At 31.6% G+C, this 19,402-nt stretch overlaps 1 protein-coding gene, 1 long non-coding RNA gene and 1 pseudogene across 2 annotated transcripts; 2 read left to right on the plus strand and 1 right to left on the minus strand.

The window, feature by feature from the left end:
* Positions 1 to 3,199: 3,199 nt before the first annotated feature.
* Positions 3,200 to 5,937, plus strand: LOC107933884 (cytochrome P450 CYP72A219-like; annotated as a pseudogene).
* Positions 5,938 to 8,386: 2,449 nt separating this feature from the next.
* On the minus strand, positions 8,387 to 9,253 carry LOC107933904 (uncharacterized). Its single transcript, XR_001693735.2, has 2 exons — positions 8,909 to 9,253; positions 8,387 to 8,611 (listed from the first exon to the last, which is right to left on the minus strand). It is a non-coding gene; the product is annotated as an uncharacterized lncRNA (long non-coding RNA).
* Positions 9,254 to 13,691: 4,438 nt separating this feature from the next.
* Positions 13,692 to 15,927, plus strand: LOC107933872 (cytochrome P450 CYP72A219). Its single transcript, XM_016866181.2, has 5 exons — positions 13,692 to 14,208; positions 14,289 to 14,506; positions 14,594 to 14,838; positions 14,915 to 15,290; positions 15,377 to 15,927. The coding sequence occupies exons 1-5, from the start codon at positions 13,926 to 13,928 to the stop codon at positions 15,809 to 15,811; spliced, it is 1,557 nt and encodes a 518-aa protein (XP_016721670.2). The 5' UTR covers positions 13,692 to 13,925; the 3' UTR covers positions 15,812 to 15,927.
* The last annotated feature ends 3,475 nt before the right edge of the window (positions 15,928 to 19,402 follow it).

Raw genomic sequence — 19,402 nt, forward strand, 5'->3', positions numbered from 1 at the left:
GTTTTGGCTTGAAATAGTTGATTTGTTGGACTTTATTAGTGTATAAATGTGATTTTGTGCAGGAAAATATTAAAAGGGTGAGAAAAGAGGCCTTAAATGACCTATTTTCGTCCACACGAGTAGGCGCAGGCCATGTGTGACACACAACCTACTATATGGGCATGTGATAAGGTCGTGTGTCCCTTGCAACTTAAAAATGAGAATCAGAATGTCCAGGTTTAGGCACATGGCCTAACACAAGGGCGTGTGGCTTGGCCGTGTGACACACCCACGGGCTTTAACATGGCCGTGTGATACGGCTGTGTGAAGTCTGCACTTAAAATGTGAAATTTAATTATCACACGGCCTAGCAACACGGACGTGTGCTCAGGCTGTGTGACTCAAGTTTCTTCTTGAATGCAAGTCAGAGAGCTCCACGGGCTTGGGACATAGGCGTGCGTGACCACACAGCCTACCCACACGGGCGTGTCCCTATCCACACGGGCGTGTGGCCCTGTTTCATGATAATTTTTTTAAAAATTTTCTAAAAGCTCTGAAAGTTCTTAGTTTGGTCCCGATCTATCTCCAACATATATTTTGGGCCTCGTAGGCCCGTATAAGGGACTTTAAGCATGTGTTTGAATAATAGTTAATTTGGAATGAAGTTTTATGATCTGGTTTTGGGTGTTTAATTGTGTTTAAGCCTGGTAATACCTCGTACCCTGTTCCGGCGTAGAATACGAGTAAGGGGTGTTACACAAGCTGGATAAAATTCTAATTTTTGATAATGATAGTAATAACAAATCAATATTTAAATTAAAATTAAAATTAATTTAGTATAATATAATTTTTGAGTTTTCGGCAAAGGCACTCAATGAATGCTTGGAAAGAAATAATGCAACTTAGTGAAATAATGCAACTTAGTGATAGCTTTTGTTGGAGTTATATGCTGTTATTATAGTTTTATGTTTTTATCTTGCAAAAACAACATATTGGAGTTTTCGGTGGACTTTTAAGTTTCATGATTTTTTCCTAATACTTTACGTGAAAAAGATAATGGTACTTAAAAATCTAACAAAAGCTTCTCTATAATTAAAAAAAAAACACATTGCTACAATATTACAACACAAAGTTACAATAATAGCTTATAACTCAACAAAGGCTATCAATAAATAATCTCAAGCAAGTTAAAGCGAAATGTTGAGAATACCACCCAAATAGTGACCGACTTTAAAAGTTGAAAACCCAAAGCTATAGTATCTCAAACGAAATCAAACCATAAATATTAAAATTTTTCGAGTCTATTAGCTACTGTAAAAAATTTAGCTCCAACAGACACCAAATGAGCCTTTGATTGAAGAAAATACGAAAACTAGTCTAGGTAAACCAAGCTGCCAAACTTACTTATCTTATATTTAATCTGCCAAACTTACTTAGAACGACTTTCAAAAAATTATTTTTGAAAAATGGATTGATTTTTTGAAATAGATGATATTTTATTGTGTTGAAACTTTATTTGTTGTCTGAAAACTTTTTTTAAATTATTTTCTTAGAGTTATTTTTAGTGAAATAAACATAACATAAATATATTTGTTATAAAAAATTATATTAGTATTTTCTTTTGACAATTAAAATTTATTTTATGATAAGACAATATTTTATAATAATTAATATCATATATATACGTAATAATAAATCATGTTTAATTAAAATTTAATTTAAATTAAATATATTAATAAAGCTACATATAATCATATTTTATATAATTAACATATTAATATAAATATTTTTCAATAATATATTAAAAATATTAAAATTTAATATTATTATTACTAAAATTAATTATTAAAATAAAAAATGTAATATTAAATAATTTATTGTATTATTAAATATAAATAATTAAATATGTATTTTATAATATTTTAATATTCTTAAACAGCCATGTTTTATAGATGCTGGTGATCGTGATGGTGCAGGCCCTTCTTGTTTTAATTACTATAATTTCTAGTGCAATAATTGAAGTTGTTGGGTGGTCAAGCAAACCTCTTTTTTGACTGAAATGCATGTAATATACTGGTAAGGGCGAATCTAGAGGGGTTCGCGTGGTACCGGTCTCTCTAAAGTTTAAAATTGTTATTTAAATTTTTAATTTTTTAAAAAATTTTAAATTTAATAAAAGTAAAATTATATTTTTACCTCTTAAAATTATAAAAATTATTTAATCCTTTAAAAGTTATAAATATATAGACTAAAAAATTAAAATTTCATTCGGCCTATTAAAAGATTATTCTGGCTTTGCTCTTGATACCGATGTTGAATATTTTAGAGTATGTTTCTTTAACATGGTTCAATTATATATTTATATAATATAATTATTGTTCATGAATGTGACATCGTAACTAAGTTCATATGCATGTCAACATATATATTATTTTAGGGTTAATACGTTTTTTTTAAATGTGAGTTCACTTATATAATGGTATGAACCCGTCACGCGGTCTCATGAAATATGCGAATATATGTCGTGCGAACACAAAGTACGAACTACACAGAATAAGGACTAAGACCCAATTGGGTAATAGGATACGGATCAGTAATAATGAATTTCATAACAGCCACCATCCCCTCATTTGTTCTAATTTATTTTATTTCCAGTGAGTTATTGTTTATGATAATTCACAACAAATGTTTTTGTCATTATTTTTTGGTAAATAATAATAAGATTAAACTCTACTTTCTTAAGCTGCTTCAATTCTTTGGACGTTGGTGGTTTTTTATTCTAATCTTATTTTCTTATTAATTTCTTTTTTATAATAAATGTGTTTATAGATTAAATTGGATTATAATTGAGTCATTGTATGGAATTAACATAATTCATATCGATTAAAATTTATTCGACTGGAAATACAAATTTAAAATTTTACTTCAATTTATCTTAATTTATAAATGATGAATTTAAATTTATTTTTTTCTCTCATTATATTCAGTTTTCCGGATAAGATTTGGCCCAGAACAAAAACTATAACAATAAAACAAATATATATGTTTTCCAAAATTTAAATTGTTAACTTTTAAAAAAATATTTTTAGCTATTTCTCATCATTGAGAATAAAAATAAGGTCACCTCGCCTCATGCTTCAACAACTCAACCTAGATTCTCATCACCTGTATTTATCATCGATTCAGATTTTTATTTTTACTATATTCAAGAACTACCTATAAATATATCTTCAAACTTCCTCTGGTTAAGTTCATTCATAGATAGGTGAGTAAACTTGAGCTTCAGCTTCAACAAACACCATAGTTTGAAGACACAATTCTCTCATACTAAAAATATGGAAGTTTACCATGTAATTAGAGATTTGGTCTCATTGCTTGTTGTTGGGTTATTAATGATATGGGGATGGAGAACTTTAAACTGGGTATGGTTGGCCCCAAAGAGGCTCGAAAGGTGCTTGAGACAACAGGGTTTTGCAGGGAATACTTACAGGTTCCTTTCCGGTGACATAAAACAGCTCTCAACTATGGGCAGACAAACAAAAGCCAAACCTATGCCTCTTAGTGATGATATTGGGCCTTATTGTTGGAGTTTCAACACACTTTAACCGGGTAAAGTAAGAATTTTAAACAGAGCACTAGCAGCAACGTATTATACCCGGATAAAATATGAAAGAAAAATGCTTGGAGTTCAAGCTTTTAGCTACTGTCAAGAATGAAAAACAGAACTTAGAAGTTTTTAGAAGGCAAAAAAAGATGGAGCATATGGAAGAAAATCTGATGATTTCATTCATTGAAACATTGGCTTAAAGCCATTACATATACCAGTCATTTGGCTGGTCAAAAGATTAACAAATCCTTTACCTAAACACTACCTAACTCCACTAATTACATAGGGACTAGGTGATTTTACTTGCAAACATAAACAAAGCTGGTGATCAGCTCTATCACCATCAAATTACATCAAACATAAACTAAACTAAGTTCAAAATGAACTAGATTACAAAAGCATAGTTAAACGGTAACAAAATGTAACTGAGACGGAAAAGAAGTATCAACCCCTTCAGTTGCATGTATTTTACCCGGGTAACTTGTGTGTATGAATTCTTGCACATACTTTACCCGGATAACATAAGTGCATTAATTTTCACGTGCTTGAATCTGCATGGGCTGCATGGGAACTAACTTCAACACTTATGTTGCTCCTTTTCTTCATCAAATTGTCAACCAGTATGGTTTGTTTTTTATTTATTTATTTAATCTTCAATTTATGATAATTCTTTGTTATTTATGTATGGAATTTATTGGGAGGAAATGCAGGAAAGAATTCATTTACGTGGTTTGGTCCAAGACCAAGGGTGAACATTACTGACCCTGAAAAAATAAGAGAAATACTTAAACAAATTTAATGACTTCCAGAAGGTACATACCAATCCACTGCTTAATTTGCTTGTAAGCGGCCTTGTTAACCTCGAAGGAGACCGATGGAGCAAGCGTAGAAAAATCATAAACCCTGCATTTCATCAAGATAAGTTGAAGGTATAGAATAGTGATGGGTACTCAAGACTTTACAGAAAACATCATACTTAAACCTATGCTTTTCTGATTTAGAAATAATTGGGTGCAGAATATGTTGCCAGCATTTTATCAAAGTTGTAGTGACATGTTAAGCAAATGGGAGAAGATGGTGTGTACAGAAGGATACAGTGAGTTAGATGTGTGGCCTTATCTCGTAGATTTGACAAGGGATGTGATTTCCCGATCTGCTTTTGGAAGCAGCTTCGAAGAAGGCAAGCGAATTTTCCAATTACTAGGCGACCAACTCGTTCTCAGAATCAAATTAATACAGATTGTTTACATTCCAGGATGGAGGTAACCCTCAACTTAATTTACTTGAAAAAGGTTGCAAATGTTGGAATTCGCTAAAATCGTGTTTGTTTTCTTGAAGGTTTTTGCCAACAAAGACAAACAGGTAGATGAAGATGAAACAGAGACACATAAAAGAGTCGCTTAGGGAAATGATAAAGAGAAGAGAGAAGGCAATTAAAGCAAGGGAAGAGAGCAATGAGGACTTGTTGGACATACTTGTGGAATCCAATATCAGAGAAATGGAAGCAAAGAATATGGGGATGAACATTGAGGACGTGATTGAGGAATGCAAGCTGTTTTACTTTGCTGGCCAAGAGACCACTTCAGTCTTACTGGTGTGGACTATGGTTTTATTAGCAAGGTATGCCGATTGGCAAAGTAAAGCAAGAGAGGAGGTTTTGCATGTTTTGGGTGACAGTAAACCTGATGTTGATGGCCTTAATCGTCTCAAAGTTGTAAGTCCCTAGCATGTCTTTTGAAGGTCCGATCAATGAGGTCGACAACTCAAAAACTTGGTTTCTTTTTTCGCTAATTCTACAGGTAACAATGATATTGTACGAGGTTCTAAGGCTGTACCCATCAGCGACTGAGCTAGGACGTTCCGTTCCAGAAGAAATAAAACTGGGAAATTTGTTGTTGCCAGCAGGAACAGAAGTTTCGGTTCCTATCCTGCTGATCCACCATGACAAAGATCTTTGGGGCGACGACGCACGGGAATTTAAGCCAGAGCGGTTCGCGGAAGGGGTTTCCAAAGCAACAAAGAGTCAAGTCACGTTTCTGCCATTCGGATGGGGTCCTAGGATTTGCATTGGCCAAAATTTTGCTATGATGGAAGCCAAAATGGCAGTGGCTATGATTCTCCAACACTTCTGGTTCGAGCTTTCCCCTTCCTATGCTCACACTCCTTGCAGCATGGTAACGCTTCGTCCACAGCATGGTGCACAGATAATTTTACATAAACTTGGCTGTAATTGAATAGTTATGTAAACAAATTTTTGTGAAAATATAGCGTTTTAGTGTATCGTCAAAGTCCGGTGTCTGTAATGGTACAATTCCGATGCATGAATAGTAAATTTTGAGATGTTTGGTGAAGTCCGAAATAATATGCAGAAATTGAGTGTCTTGAATGGATGTAGTATTTAATGGTGGACATAGTTGAGGGACTAATGTGGTAATTATCAAACAAATAATTGCATATGGTACAAAGACTAGTATGGAAATTAGAGCAGGGGGAGTAGAAAATGACTACTTTGCTTTGGGCATCAATTTAGAAAGATTTAAAGTACAAATGTATTATTAGTTTAAGGGATTTGTTTTAAAGAAGGAATGACAATTAAACCTTATGGTTGATTTGTGGGAGGGAACCGATGATGGGATAATTACTCTTAGTGGTAAAAAAAAATAAACTATTAAGGAGGATATTATACTTGTTATCACCGGCCAAAATTCAAATGGGTTTGGGTTGAATTATATTGAGCTCGCAAGATGAGTTCATGGACCAAGCTTGCATGATAATGGGTGTTCACAGAAAAGTATCTATAGTTTCCTGTAAAGTCACATGTGAGATCGTATATTGGGACCGCATAAACATGTTTTATGTTTAGAATATGATATGTGTCTATGTGCATGGAATCTACCTAGTATATCATATCAATGAATAGTATCAATTGCGGAGCCAAAATTTTTTTTGAGAGGTCAGAATTAAATTGCATATTTTTACGAAAATAAAAATTCAATTTCACTATTTTAATAGTTTATTTCTTTTTAATTTTTAAATGATTAAATTAAATTTTTATAAATTTTTAGGAGGTTGAAGTACAATTGTATCATTACTAATTTAAAATTTTATAAATTATAAAGGACTTAAATGAAAATTTTCCTATTTTAAAGTGACTATAAATAAATAAATACCACCATCTAAAAGACTTAAGAAAAACACTCAACAAAGGATAAATAGAGAGATGTTGGGTAAATGTCCAAAATATGGTTTAAGTGAAGATACGTGGGGTAGGCGTCATGGAAATGTAAAGACAAGAATCCCACTCATGTATGGGATGTGTACACTTGAATGTAGGGAGCAAAGAGGAGCGAATCATTGTGGTAACATTTGGACAAGAAACATAATGAACAAAATGAGAGGAGAGGAAGCTAGTAAAAGATTTTTTTGGATCATATAATTTGTTTGGTATATATTTTTATAATTTTTAAATATCATTTTAGAGTTGAATTATATTTTCTTTTTATGTTTTAAAACATAATTATTCTATTTTTAGAGGGTCAAAGTAGAGGTGAACATTGGTCGGGCTATCCGGCCCGGCCTAAAGATCTACTAGAAATGTGAGAGGTTTGAATAAAAATATAGGCCCGAAAAATGGGCTTGGACAAAAAATATAAGGTTCGTTTAGAAAACGGGCCGAGCCTTGAGTAAGGCATTTTTGACCTCGGGCCTGGCCCTGCCTGAATTCACTAAAAGACAAAAAAAATTAATTTTTTAATATTATTTTCTTGTTATTTTCTCCCTATTTTGCTATCAATTTTACTATTATTTTGCTACTATTTTGTTGTTATTATTTGGATATTATATAAAACTTATTTTATTGTTAATTTTGTTATTATTTTAGAGACATTTACTTGTTAAGTTGCATCTATCTTAGTGTTATTTAAGTATACATATTTTTTAAAATTTATTTTCAATTTGTTGAGAAATATTTATTTTGATATTTTGAGTATTTTGGATGTATTATATATATTTTAAAATTATATAAAAATTAATATGGGCAGGCTGGGTCGAGTCCGCATCTTTATTTGGGTTGGGTTTGGACAAAATTTAAAGCCCATTTTTCAGGCTGAGCCTAACAAATGATTCTAAATTTTTAGTTGAGCTCTCAGCCCGGCCTATGCTCATATCTAGTTCAGAGCTGCCCTCACTTTGTATTTCTTTGAAATTCAGTCTTATCTACTGTTGATTGCCTACTCAATTGAGGGTTGAGTAGAAAAATTTGGCGAAGCAAGCAAAGCTATCAATCAAGGTTGGAGAAAGCTTAGGAGGTCACAATGCATAATTATTTAAATGTAATTCTAATATTTAAATCAAATTTATTAATATAGTATTAACAAGCCTTAAATGTAATGATCATATACTATTACATTTTCAGGAAGAGAAAATATGTTTAAACTTTAAAAATAACGTAATTAAAAATGATAATCATAAATCTTAAAACATAAAAAATATAATTAAAAATTAATTTTAAACCCTGGATAAAATTCTAGTTTTAGATAATGATACTAATAACAAATCAATATTTAAATTAAAATTAATATTAATTTAATATAATTTTTGAGTCTTCAGCAAAGGCACTCAATGAATGCTTGGAAAGAAATAATGCAACTTTGTGATAACTTTGTTGGAGTTATATGGTCTTATTATAGTTTTATGTTTTTATGTTGCAGAAAAAACATATTGGAATTTTTCGTGGACTTTCAAGTTTCATGATCTTTTCTTAATACTTTATGTGAAAAAAAATAATGGGATTTAAAAATCTATCAAAAAGCTTCTGTTGTAGGCTAATTTTAGCTCAAATACAACCCAATTATTCAAACCCCTTAAAACCCAATACAAAATAGCCCAACTACTAACCCTAGCCCAGACCAATAGTAAAAAATAGCAAAGAAAAAAAGAACCCTAGCCACCCCATGATGTTTGCCACCCCATGCCTCTGCAGCACCATTCCCAGGCATCACACACTCCCACCAACTCCTCCATACCCTGCAAAATGAGACAAACACCAAGACAGAAGCTGACAACACAAGAGCAGTAGCAAGAGGCTTAAAATATCGTTTTGAAATGGCTATAAGAGGGGGATCCGATTGTAAAAATTGGGGGGGGGATTCAATATACAAAAATTGTATCACGAATTTTGGCAAATCAAAAGCAAAAAAAAAGCACATAAAAAAGGTTGAATTTTATTTCCTTTTTTTGTTTCTTTATTTTTTATTTTCCTTTTTTTGTTCAAAAAATCAGTTTTAAAACAAAAAAAATAAAAAAAGAAGAAAGGGGACTTACCTGAACTTCGGAGCCGCGACATCGGAGCCCTACTCCGTCGTTGAAATCGGCTCTCAAAAAGGAAAATGGGGGTCTCTCCCTTCAGATTTTCGGGCTAAGAAAATAGGGCCTTCAGGCGCCCCCAAAATCGGGGTCAAAAGCCCCCATTCAAGCAACCCTGACCACCACTTACGGTGGCTCCATGGCGGCGGCAATGATGGGTATAAACCCTAGCAAAAGGGGAAATGAGGGAGAGAGAGCCAAGAAACTCTCTATTTTTTTTGCTTTTCAAAATGGGGGCTGGAAACACAAAATAAAAAAAAAGGGTTTTAAGTTATTTGAAAAAAAAGGCCTGCACTTTAACCCGTTTAACAGGCCTAATATGTGCTTTTTAATTGAAAATGAGGGAATTGTACATTAGGTCCTTCTCATTTGCGCAAACATTCAATCATGCCACATTTATTTCACTTCCTTTTTAATTTGGCTTTAAAACTTACGCATATTAGCAATTCGGTCCCATTTCTTTTTATTTTATTATTTTCACCCCGAATTTCTGTCTAGAGTTCAAATTAGCCCCTTTTCGTCCTTTTCTTTTCTTTTATATTTTATTTTATTATTTGATATTATGGTATTATAATTGTATTTATTTTCTTGCATATTATTTGCTATTATTATTATCACCTTCATTCCATTATTATTATTGCTATTGCTATGTTTTTTGTTGTTTATATTTTTATTTATATTATTAGTATATTGTTATTCCTTAGTTTATTATTATTATATCATTTTTTATGTATTTATCTACATTATTATTATTATTATTATTATTATTATTATTATTATTATTATTATTTTTGAACACATCATGCATTTTAAATTATTACCAATTTTAAATATTTTATATATATCATTTCATTTAATCATCATATGTAGTATTTATTTTTAGATTCTTATACGTATCTTGGTATTTTAGATTATTACATGTATACCTATATATATATCTTTTATTTTAAACATTTTTCTATGCATTATCTTACATCAAATTTCTTTTTTTTCACGTTATTCTTTCTAAATATTTTATATGTCATTTGAACTAAATTCTATTTTTAAAATTTTTATATATTACTTAGTTACATTATTTTATATGAAAATTATTTTGAACTCTTTTATTATTTATTGTAAACCTTTATTATTGTTAATTTTAAGACTATATAGGTATTTATTAAAAAAATTTCATAAATATTATTTTGGATTTATATATATTTTTATTTTTGAACAATATTTATTTTAAATTTTTCATTTACACATTTTAAGCTCTTTGGTAAATTATTTTAAAGTGTTCTTGTTTTTTTTTGTATTATTCATCTTATTTCATTTAACATATTGTTTATTTGAAGTTTGCTTTATATAGGTTACTTTATTTTATGCCCAAAATATTATATATATTAATTATTATAAATTGTTTTATATTCTTTACTTTAAATTGCCTTTTCATTTTAAAATTGTTTTATGTATTATTTATTTAAAACTGTCTTATTATTTTGAATTGTTTTATGCCCCATTTTTTAGAGCTCAATTTATTTATTTTTATTTATCACCCATTATACGTTATTTCCTTATACTATTACATATTTTATACTTATATATACATATATATGTGTATGCATCATTTGATCTAAAATTTTTGTAAATAAATGTATCATCTTTCCTTAAATCATTTTATATATTTTAAATATCCATTTTTCACTTTATTTACTTTTAAAACTTAGTTATGATCATGTTAAATAGTTTTTATATCTTATTCGTTTTAATTGGCTTTATACTATATATTTTTAGATTATCACATATGTTATTTCATTTATTTGTTTATTTATTTTTTTTCTCCTTGATTACTAATATTAACATTTAAATAATGCATGTTGAGTGATTATTGTTATTGCGTGTACCTTAATTCATTCACTTGCGTATTTGTATTTGTCGTACATTTGTGATGTTATTCTTGTATTATTATTTCATGGTCTATACTCCCTTTCATTTTGTTTCGTTTAAATCATATCGTGCATCTACCTCAAATGTATTTGTCCAAACATGGACCGTTTTAATCCAAACAAATGATACACGTCGCTTAAGTATCACACTTGCTATGGTTTTAAAAAACAAAAATTTCAAAATGAGGCAATGTTTCGCGTTTTAGAACATCGAGAAATTGTGCCCTAACTTACAGGGTTTCGATTTTCTCGTTGGTTCTAAATGTCAAAGTATCCTTTTGAGTTTTAAAATACACGAAATTTTAATTAAAATTAAAGATACACCTATGCTCGAGAATTCATGGTATGGTGTCCTAACTTACGGGATGTGATGCTCCGATATCTCGAGATAAGGAAATCTTTAAACAAATTGTTTTGAGCTAATTCAAAAATTTTAAAATCGATATTGATAGAAAAGATCATATTTCAAATTCATTCCCGATTTTTGATTTTCGACATTAAGACACTAACTAATCAATTCGGTACCAATTTTTGGGCGTGTCGGGGGCGCTAATCCTTCCTCGCACGTAACCGACTCCCAAATTTGTTCTCTTGGAATTCGTAGACCAAAATGCCGTTTGACTAAACTAAAATTGTTAAAACAAAGGTGATCCGATCACACCAAATAAAGATCGGTGGCGACTTTCGTTTTAATTTTTGTTTCCAAACAAAGTCGACCCCATCCTTCAAAAACCGGTTTCGACAGCTTCACTATAATAATAATAATAAAACATTGTTACAATATTACAACACAAAGTTACAATAAGAGTTTATAACTCAACAAAGGCTATTAATAAATAATCTCACACAAGCTAAAGAAAAATGTTGAGAATACCACTCAAATAGTGACTGACTTTAAAAGTTGAAAACCCGAAGCTATAGTATCTCAAACGAAATCAAACCATAAACATTAAAATTTTTCGAGTCTACCAGCTACTGTAAAAAATTCAGCTCCAACAGACACCAAATGAGCCTTTGATCGAAGAAAATATGAAAATTAGTTTGGGTAAACCAAGCTGCCAAACTTACTTATCTTATCTTTAATTTGCAGTGAAATTCAAAACTAAAGTTTTTGTTTATTTCACTTAAAATAACTTTCAAAAAATTATTTTTGAAAAATGGATTGGTTTTTCGAAAGAGATGATATTTTATTGTGTTAGAATATTATTCGTTGTTTGAAAACTTTTTTTAAATCATTTTCTTAGAGTTATTTTTAGTGAAACAAACATAACATAAATATATTTGTTACAAAAAATTATATTAGTATTTTCTTTTGACAATTAAAATTTATTTTATGATAAGACAATATTTTATAATAGTTAATATCATATATATATACACGTAATAATAAATTATGTTTAACTAAAAATTAATTTAAATTAAATATATTAATAAAGCTACATATAATCATATTTTATATAATTAAAATATTAATATATAAATATTTTTTAATAATATATTAAAAATATTAAAAATTTAAAATTATTATTACTAAAATTAATTATTAAAATAAAAATGTAATATTAAATAATTTATTCAATGATAAGTACTTATATTAATAATTTATCGTATTATTAAATATAAATAATTGAATATGTATGTTTAATCATATTACGTTATAATATTTTAATATTCTTAAAACAGTTTTAAAGATGCTGGTGATGGTGATGCTGCAGGCCCTTCTTGTTAATTTTTAGTGCAATAATTGAAGTTGTAGGGTGTGGTCAAGCAAACCTCTTTTGACTGAAATGCATGTGATATACCGGTAAGTGGCGTATCTAGAGGGGGGCTGGCGTGGCCCTCGCCCCCTCCTCCCCACCCCCCCCCCCCCCCAAAAAAAAAAATTGAAATTGTTATTTAAATTTTTTCAAAAATTTTAAATTAATAAAAGTAACATTATACTTTATCCTCTAAAATTATAAAAATTCTATTTAATCCTTTAAAAATTATAAATATATAGACTATAAAAAATTAAAATTTCATTCGACCCCCCTAAAATATTGTTCTGGCTTCGCCCTTGATACCGATGTTGAATATTTTAGAGTATATGTCTTCTTTAACAAGGTTAAATTATATATTTGTATAATATAGTTATTGTTCATGGACGTGACATCGTAACTAGGTTCTTATGCATGTTAACATATATCCTATTTTAGGGTTAACATGTTTTTTTTAAATGTGAGTTCATCTGTATAATGATATGAACCCATCACGCGATCTCATAAAATATGCGAATATATGTCATGCGAACACAAAATACAAACCACACACAATACATATCAAGACCCAATTGTGTAATTGGATACGGATCAGTAATAATGAATTTTCATAACAGCCACCATCCCCTTTTTTTTCTAATTTATTTTATTTCCAGTGAGTTATTATTTATGATAATTCACAACAAATGTTTTTGTCATTATTTTGTTGGTAAATAATAATAAGATTAAACTTTACTTTCTTAAGCTCCTTCAATTCTTTGGACGTTGGTGGTTTTTATTCTAATCTTATTTTCTTATTAATTTCTTTTTTATACATGTATGGTATTAACATTATATCAATTAAAATTTATTCGACTGAAAATATAAATTTAAAATTTTACTTCAATTTATCTTAATTTATAAATGATGAATTTAAATTTATTTTTTTCCTCTCATTATATTTTTCCGGATAATATTTGGCCCTAGAACAAAAACTAAAACAATAAAACAAATATATATGTTTTCCAAAAATTAAATTGTCAACTTTAAAAATATATATTTTTAGCTATTTATCATCATAGAGAAAAAAAAAATAAGGTCACCTAGCCTCATGCTTCAACACCTCAACCTAGATTCTCATCACCTGTATTTATCATTGATTCAGATTTTTATTTTTACTATATTCAAGAACTACCTATAACTATATCTTCAGACTTCCTCTGGTTAAGTTCATTCATAGATAGGTGAGTAAACTTGAGCTTCAGCTTCAACAAACACCATAGTTTGAAGACACAATTCTCTCATACTAAAAATATGGAAGTTTACCATGTAATTAGAGATTTGGTCTCATTGCTTGTTGTTGGGTTATTAATGATATGGGGATGGAGAGCTTTAAACTGGGTATGGTTGGCCCCAAAGAGGCTCGAACGGTGCTTGAGACAACAGGGTTTTGCAGGGAATCCTTACAGGTTCCTTTCTGGTGACATAAAAGAGCTCTCAACTATGAGCAGACAAACAAGAGCCAAACCTATGCCTCTTAGTGATGATATTGGGCCTTATGTTGCTCCTTTTCTTCATCAAACTGTCAACCAGTATGGTATGTTTTTTATTATTTAATCTTCAATTTATGATAATTCTTTGTTATTTATGTATGGAATTTATTGGGAGGAAATGCAGGAAAGAATTCATTTACGTGGATTGGTCCAAGACAAAGGGTGAACATTATGGACCCTGAAAAACTAAGAGAAATATTTACCAAATTTAATGACTTCCAGAAGATACGTACCAATCCACTGCTTACTTTGCTTGTAAGCGGCCTTGTTAACCTCGAAGGAGACCGATGGAGCAAGCATAGAAAAATCATAAACCCTTCATTTCATCAAGATAAGTTGAAGGTATAGAATAGTAATGGGTACTCAGACTTTACAGAAAATATCATACTTAAACCTATGCATTTCTGATTTAGAAATGATTGGGTGCAGAATATGTTGCCAGCATTTTATCAAAGTTGTAGTGACATGTTAAGCAAATGGGAGAAGATGGTGTGTACAGAAGGATACAGTGAGTTAGATGTGTGGCCTTATCTCGTAGATTTGACAAGAGATGTACTTTCCCGATCTGCTTTTGGAAGCAGCTTCGAAGAAGGCAGACGAATTTTCCAATTACTAGACGACCAACTCGTTCTCAGAATCAAATTACTACAAACTGTTTACATTCCAGGATGGAGGTAACCCTCAACTTAATTTACTTGAAAAAGGTTGCAAATATTGGAATTGGCTAAATTCGTGTTCGTTTTCTTGAAGGTTTTTGCCCACAAAGACAAACAGGGAGGTGAAGATGAAACACAAAGACATAAAAGAGTTGCTTAGGGAAATGATAAACAGAAGAGAGAAGGCAATTAAAGCAGGGGAAAAGAGCAATGAGGACTTGTTGGACATACTTGTGGAATCCAATATCAGAGAAATGGAAGCAAAGAATATGAGGATGAGCATTGAGGATGTGATTGAGGAATGCAAGCTGTTTTACTTTGCTGGCCAAGAGACCACTTCGGTCTTACTGGTGTGGACTATGGTTTTATTAGCAAGGTATCCCGATTGGCAAAGTAAAGCAAGAGAGGAGGTTTTGCATGTTTTGGGTGACAGTAAACCTGATGCTGATGGCCTTAATCGTCTCAAAGTTGTAAGTCCCTAGCATGTCTTTTGAAGGTCCGATCAATGAGGTCGACAACTCAAAAACTTGGTTTCTTTGTGTCGCTAATTCTACAGGTAACAATGATATTGTGCGAGGTTCTAAGGCTGTACCCATCAGCGACTGAGCTAGGACGTTCCGTTCCAAAAGAAATAAAACTGGGAAATTTGTTGTTACCAGCAGGGACAGAAGTTTCGGTTCCGATCCTGCTGATCCACCATGACAAAGATCTTTGGGGCGACGACGCACGGGAATTTAAGCCAGAGCGGTTCGCGGAAGGGGTTTCCAAAGCAACAAAGAGTCAAGTCACGTTTCTGCCATTCGGATGGGGTCCTAGGATCTGCATTGGCCAAAATTTTGCTATGATGGAAGCCAAAATGGCGGTGGCTATGATTCTCCAACGCTTCTGGTTCGAGCTTTCCCCTTCCTATGCTCACTCTCCTTGCAGCATGGTAACGCTTCGTCCACAGCATGGTGCACAGATAATTTTACATAAACTTGGCTCTAATTGAATTGTTATGTAAACAAATCTTTGTGAAAATAGTGTTTTAGCGTATCGTAAAAACTCCTGTGTCTGTAATGGAACAATTCCGATGCATGAATAGTAAATTTTGAGATGTTTGGTGAAGTCCGAAATAATATGCAGAAACGGAGTGTCTTGAATGGATGTAGTATTTAATGGTGGAGATAGTTGAGGGACTAATGTGGGAATTATCAAACAAAGAATTGCATATGGTACAAAGACTTGTATGGAAATTAGAGCAGGGGGAGTAGAAAATGACTACTTCTACGGGCATCAATTGAGAAAGATTTACGGTGCCAATGTTAGCAATTCTTTGTGCTTCAGCCTTAAACATTAGCAAGATTTTAATACCGGGCTTAACTAGTGTTGATTGCCCGCTCAATTGAGGGTTAAGTTGAAGGATTTGGTGAAGCAAGCTAAGCTATCAATCAAGGTTGGAGAAAGCTTAGGAGGTGACAATACATCATTATTGCATAATTAGTTTAAATGAAATCTTAATATTTAGATAAAAATTATTAATATAGTACCAACAATCCTTATCTTTTAACCACGTGTTTCAAGATTCTGAATTTCATTAATGATTTGCAAAATATATCCTCCATTCTTATTGCGTGGGTCTAATGAAAAATTCTCCTATTTCTAATTGTGATAAAGTTGAAACTTTCTTTAGAAAAAAGGGCAGCAACAATTTTCAATTATTGAACATGTTAAATATGACTCTTATTTTCAGTCAAATTTGAAAAATAGTCTTTCAGTTAAATTTTGTTTTCTTGTTTCAATCAAACACTGATTAGTTTAGATTATTTTATTATTATTTGATCTATGAATTTAGCTTATAAATAGGCTCTTTTACAACCTTAGAAAATACACCCATTAGAAATTAGAACTCATAACACATTTAGAGAATTTTGTGTTTACGTTTTGTAGGTTCTTTGTTTTCGGGTTTTCGGGGTTTAGTTTTTATCTCCATCTTTTATACTCTTCGTTCTTTTGCCATTATAGTAAAATTATCTTTGCCCGTGGTTTTTTATCCTCTTTGGAGGGGTTTTTCCACGTTAAATTTGTGTGTTCAATTTCTCAATTTATTCTGCTATTTTCTTGTTCGTTACTTAATCGGGTTAAAATCCTAACAAGTGGTATCAGAGCTAGTTCAATTTTCATAGATCAGTCCGTTCAGAGATGGCAACAACAAGGTTTGAAATTGAGAAGTTCGATGGTGAGACAAATTTCAATCTGTGGCAAGTTCGGATGATGGCAATTCTAGTTCAATCAGGCTTGAAAAAGGTTGTTATCGGGAAAAAGACTGAGAATCTAAATAAAACAGAATGGGAAGAGCTTGATGAAAAGGCTTTATCTGCAATCCAGTTGTGCCTCACGAATACGGTATTGCAGGAGGTATTGATGGAGAAGACCTCATCTGCCTTGTGGAAAAGGTTAGAAACTCTTTATGCGACTAAGTCTCTGGCTAACCGTTTAGTGTTGAAACAACATCTATTTACGTTTCGCATGAACGAAGGTGAGCTTCTTAGAGATCACATCAGTCAATTCATTACTCTTTTAAATGATTTAAAGAATGTTGAGGTTCATATTGACGATGAAGATCAGGCTATGCTATTATTGTGCTCTTTACCCCCTTCATACAAGTCTTTCAGGGAGACCCTGATTTATGGTAGAGACAAACTCCCGTTCGAAGATGTGAAGGGTCATTTGTTGAGTAGAGACAAACTCGACAATGAGCTTCATTTGGATAGCAAGACAGATAGGCAAGCTTCCATTTTTGTAGCATCAAAGAAATGAGATAAAATGTGTCGCTATTGTAAAAAGTTAGGTCACGTCAAAGCAGATTGTTATAAACTGCGAAATAAAAAAGCTGCTGAGAGTAACAAGGAATATGTAGCTGGTGCTAATTTGGCCGATGAAAATGGGGATGATTTCTTGTTAGTGTCAACAAGTGATAACACCAAGCTCACGTCCGAGTGGGTCCTAGATTCATGATGTTCTTTCCACATGTGTCCCAATAGAGAATGGTTCTCCACATACAGTTCGATTGAAGGTGGAGTTGTGCGCATGGGAAACGATTCATCTAGTAAGGTAATTGGTATTGGTACTATTAAAATTAAGATGCACGATGGGACGATTTGGACACTCTCAGATGTTAGATATGTACCTGATTTACGAAAGAATCTCATCTCCTTAAGTAGTTTAGACTTGAAAGGATGCAAAATCAACATCGAGTCGAGCGGTATTAAAGTATCTCGTGGAGCTCTCGTTTTGTTAAAAGGTAAAAGAACCGACAGTCTTTATATTCTGGAAAGTTATATAGTGACCGGTGAAATCGGACGTCCCTCGTCCGTTACGGAGTTGAAGTCAACTTGTTTGGAGTGGAGGCAACTTGGTCATAGGAGGGAAAAAGGTATGACTGTTTCGTTGAAGAGAGGTTCTTTTTTAAATGCAGGTTTTGAAAAGTTAGGGCACTGTGTTCGTAAAAATCAGACCCGGGTTAGTTTTGATTTGGCAGTGTACAAGTCGAAGGCTAGAAGTCTTCCAGTTTCTAAGCACAAATTTGACTCAGTTGATTCCCTGCATAGTTCAAGATAGGCTCGTGGCGGGCTTTGGCAAAGATGGCGTTGTGGAAATATGAGTCAAGGTGGAGATTTGTTAAATATGACTCCTATTTTCAGTTAAATTTGAAAAATAGTCTTTCAGTTAAACTCTGTTTACTTGTTTCAATCAAACACTGATTAGTTTAGATTATTTTATTATTATTTGATCTATGAATTTAGCCTATAAATAGGCTCTTTTACAACCTTAGAAAATACACCCATTAGAGATTAGAACTCATAACACATTTAGAGAATTTTGTGTTTACGTTTTGTGGGTTCTTTGTTTTCGGGTTTTCGGGGTTTAGTTTTTATCTCCATCTTTTGTACTCTTCGTTCTTTTGCCATTATAGTAAAATTATCTTTGCCCGTGGTTTTTTATCCTCTTTGGAGGGGTTTTTCCATGTTAAATTTGTGTGTTCATTTTCTCAATTTATTCTGCTATTTTTTTGTTCGTTACTTAATCGAGTTAAAATCCTAACAGAACACCTAGGTGAATTTTCATTTTTTTTTTGGATTGGGTGTATGTTAAAATTGATTTTTTTGACAGAAATTAGTAGACTTGAGAATTTTTACTTTGTAGGGTTCAATTTCCGTTTGGGTATTGTAATTTCGGGTTTTCAACTTTCAAAGCTAATCATTGTTTAAGTGATATTCTCAACTTTAATCTTTAATTTACTTGAGATTATTAGTTGATTGTTTTTGTTTGAATTATATGATATTATTGTGTCTTTATGTTTTAATCTTTTAGGAAGAAGTTTTTACATGGACTTTCAAACTTCGTGATTTTTACTATATACTTTACTTGAAAAAAATTCGTGAGAGATAAAAATTCACAAAAAAAACTTGCTATAAGATTACAACATAAAACCATAACAAGAGCTTATAAGTCAACAAAAGTTATCAATAAATAATCTCAAGCTAGGTAAAGAGAAACGTTGAGAATATCACCCAAACAGTAACTTGCTTTAAAAGTTGAA

The sequence above is a fragment of the Gossypium hirsutum genome, chromosome A01 (assembly GCF_007990345.1).
Source record: "Gossypium hirsutum isolate 1008001.06 chromosome A01, Gossypium_hirsutum_v2.1, whole genome shotgun sequence".
In the NCBI taxonomy this organism is placed as follows: Eukaryota; Viridiplantae; Streptophyta; class Magnoliopsida; order Malvales; family Malvaceae; genus Gossypium; species Gossypium hirsutum.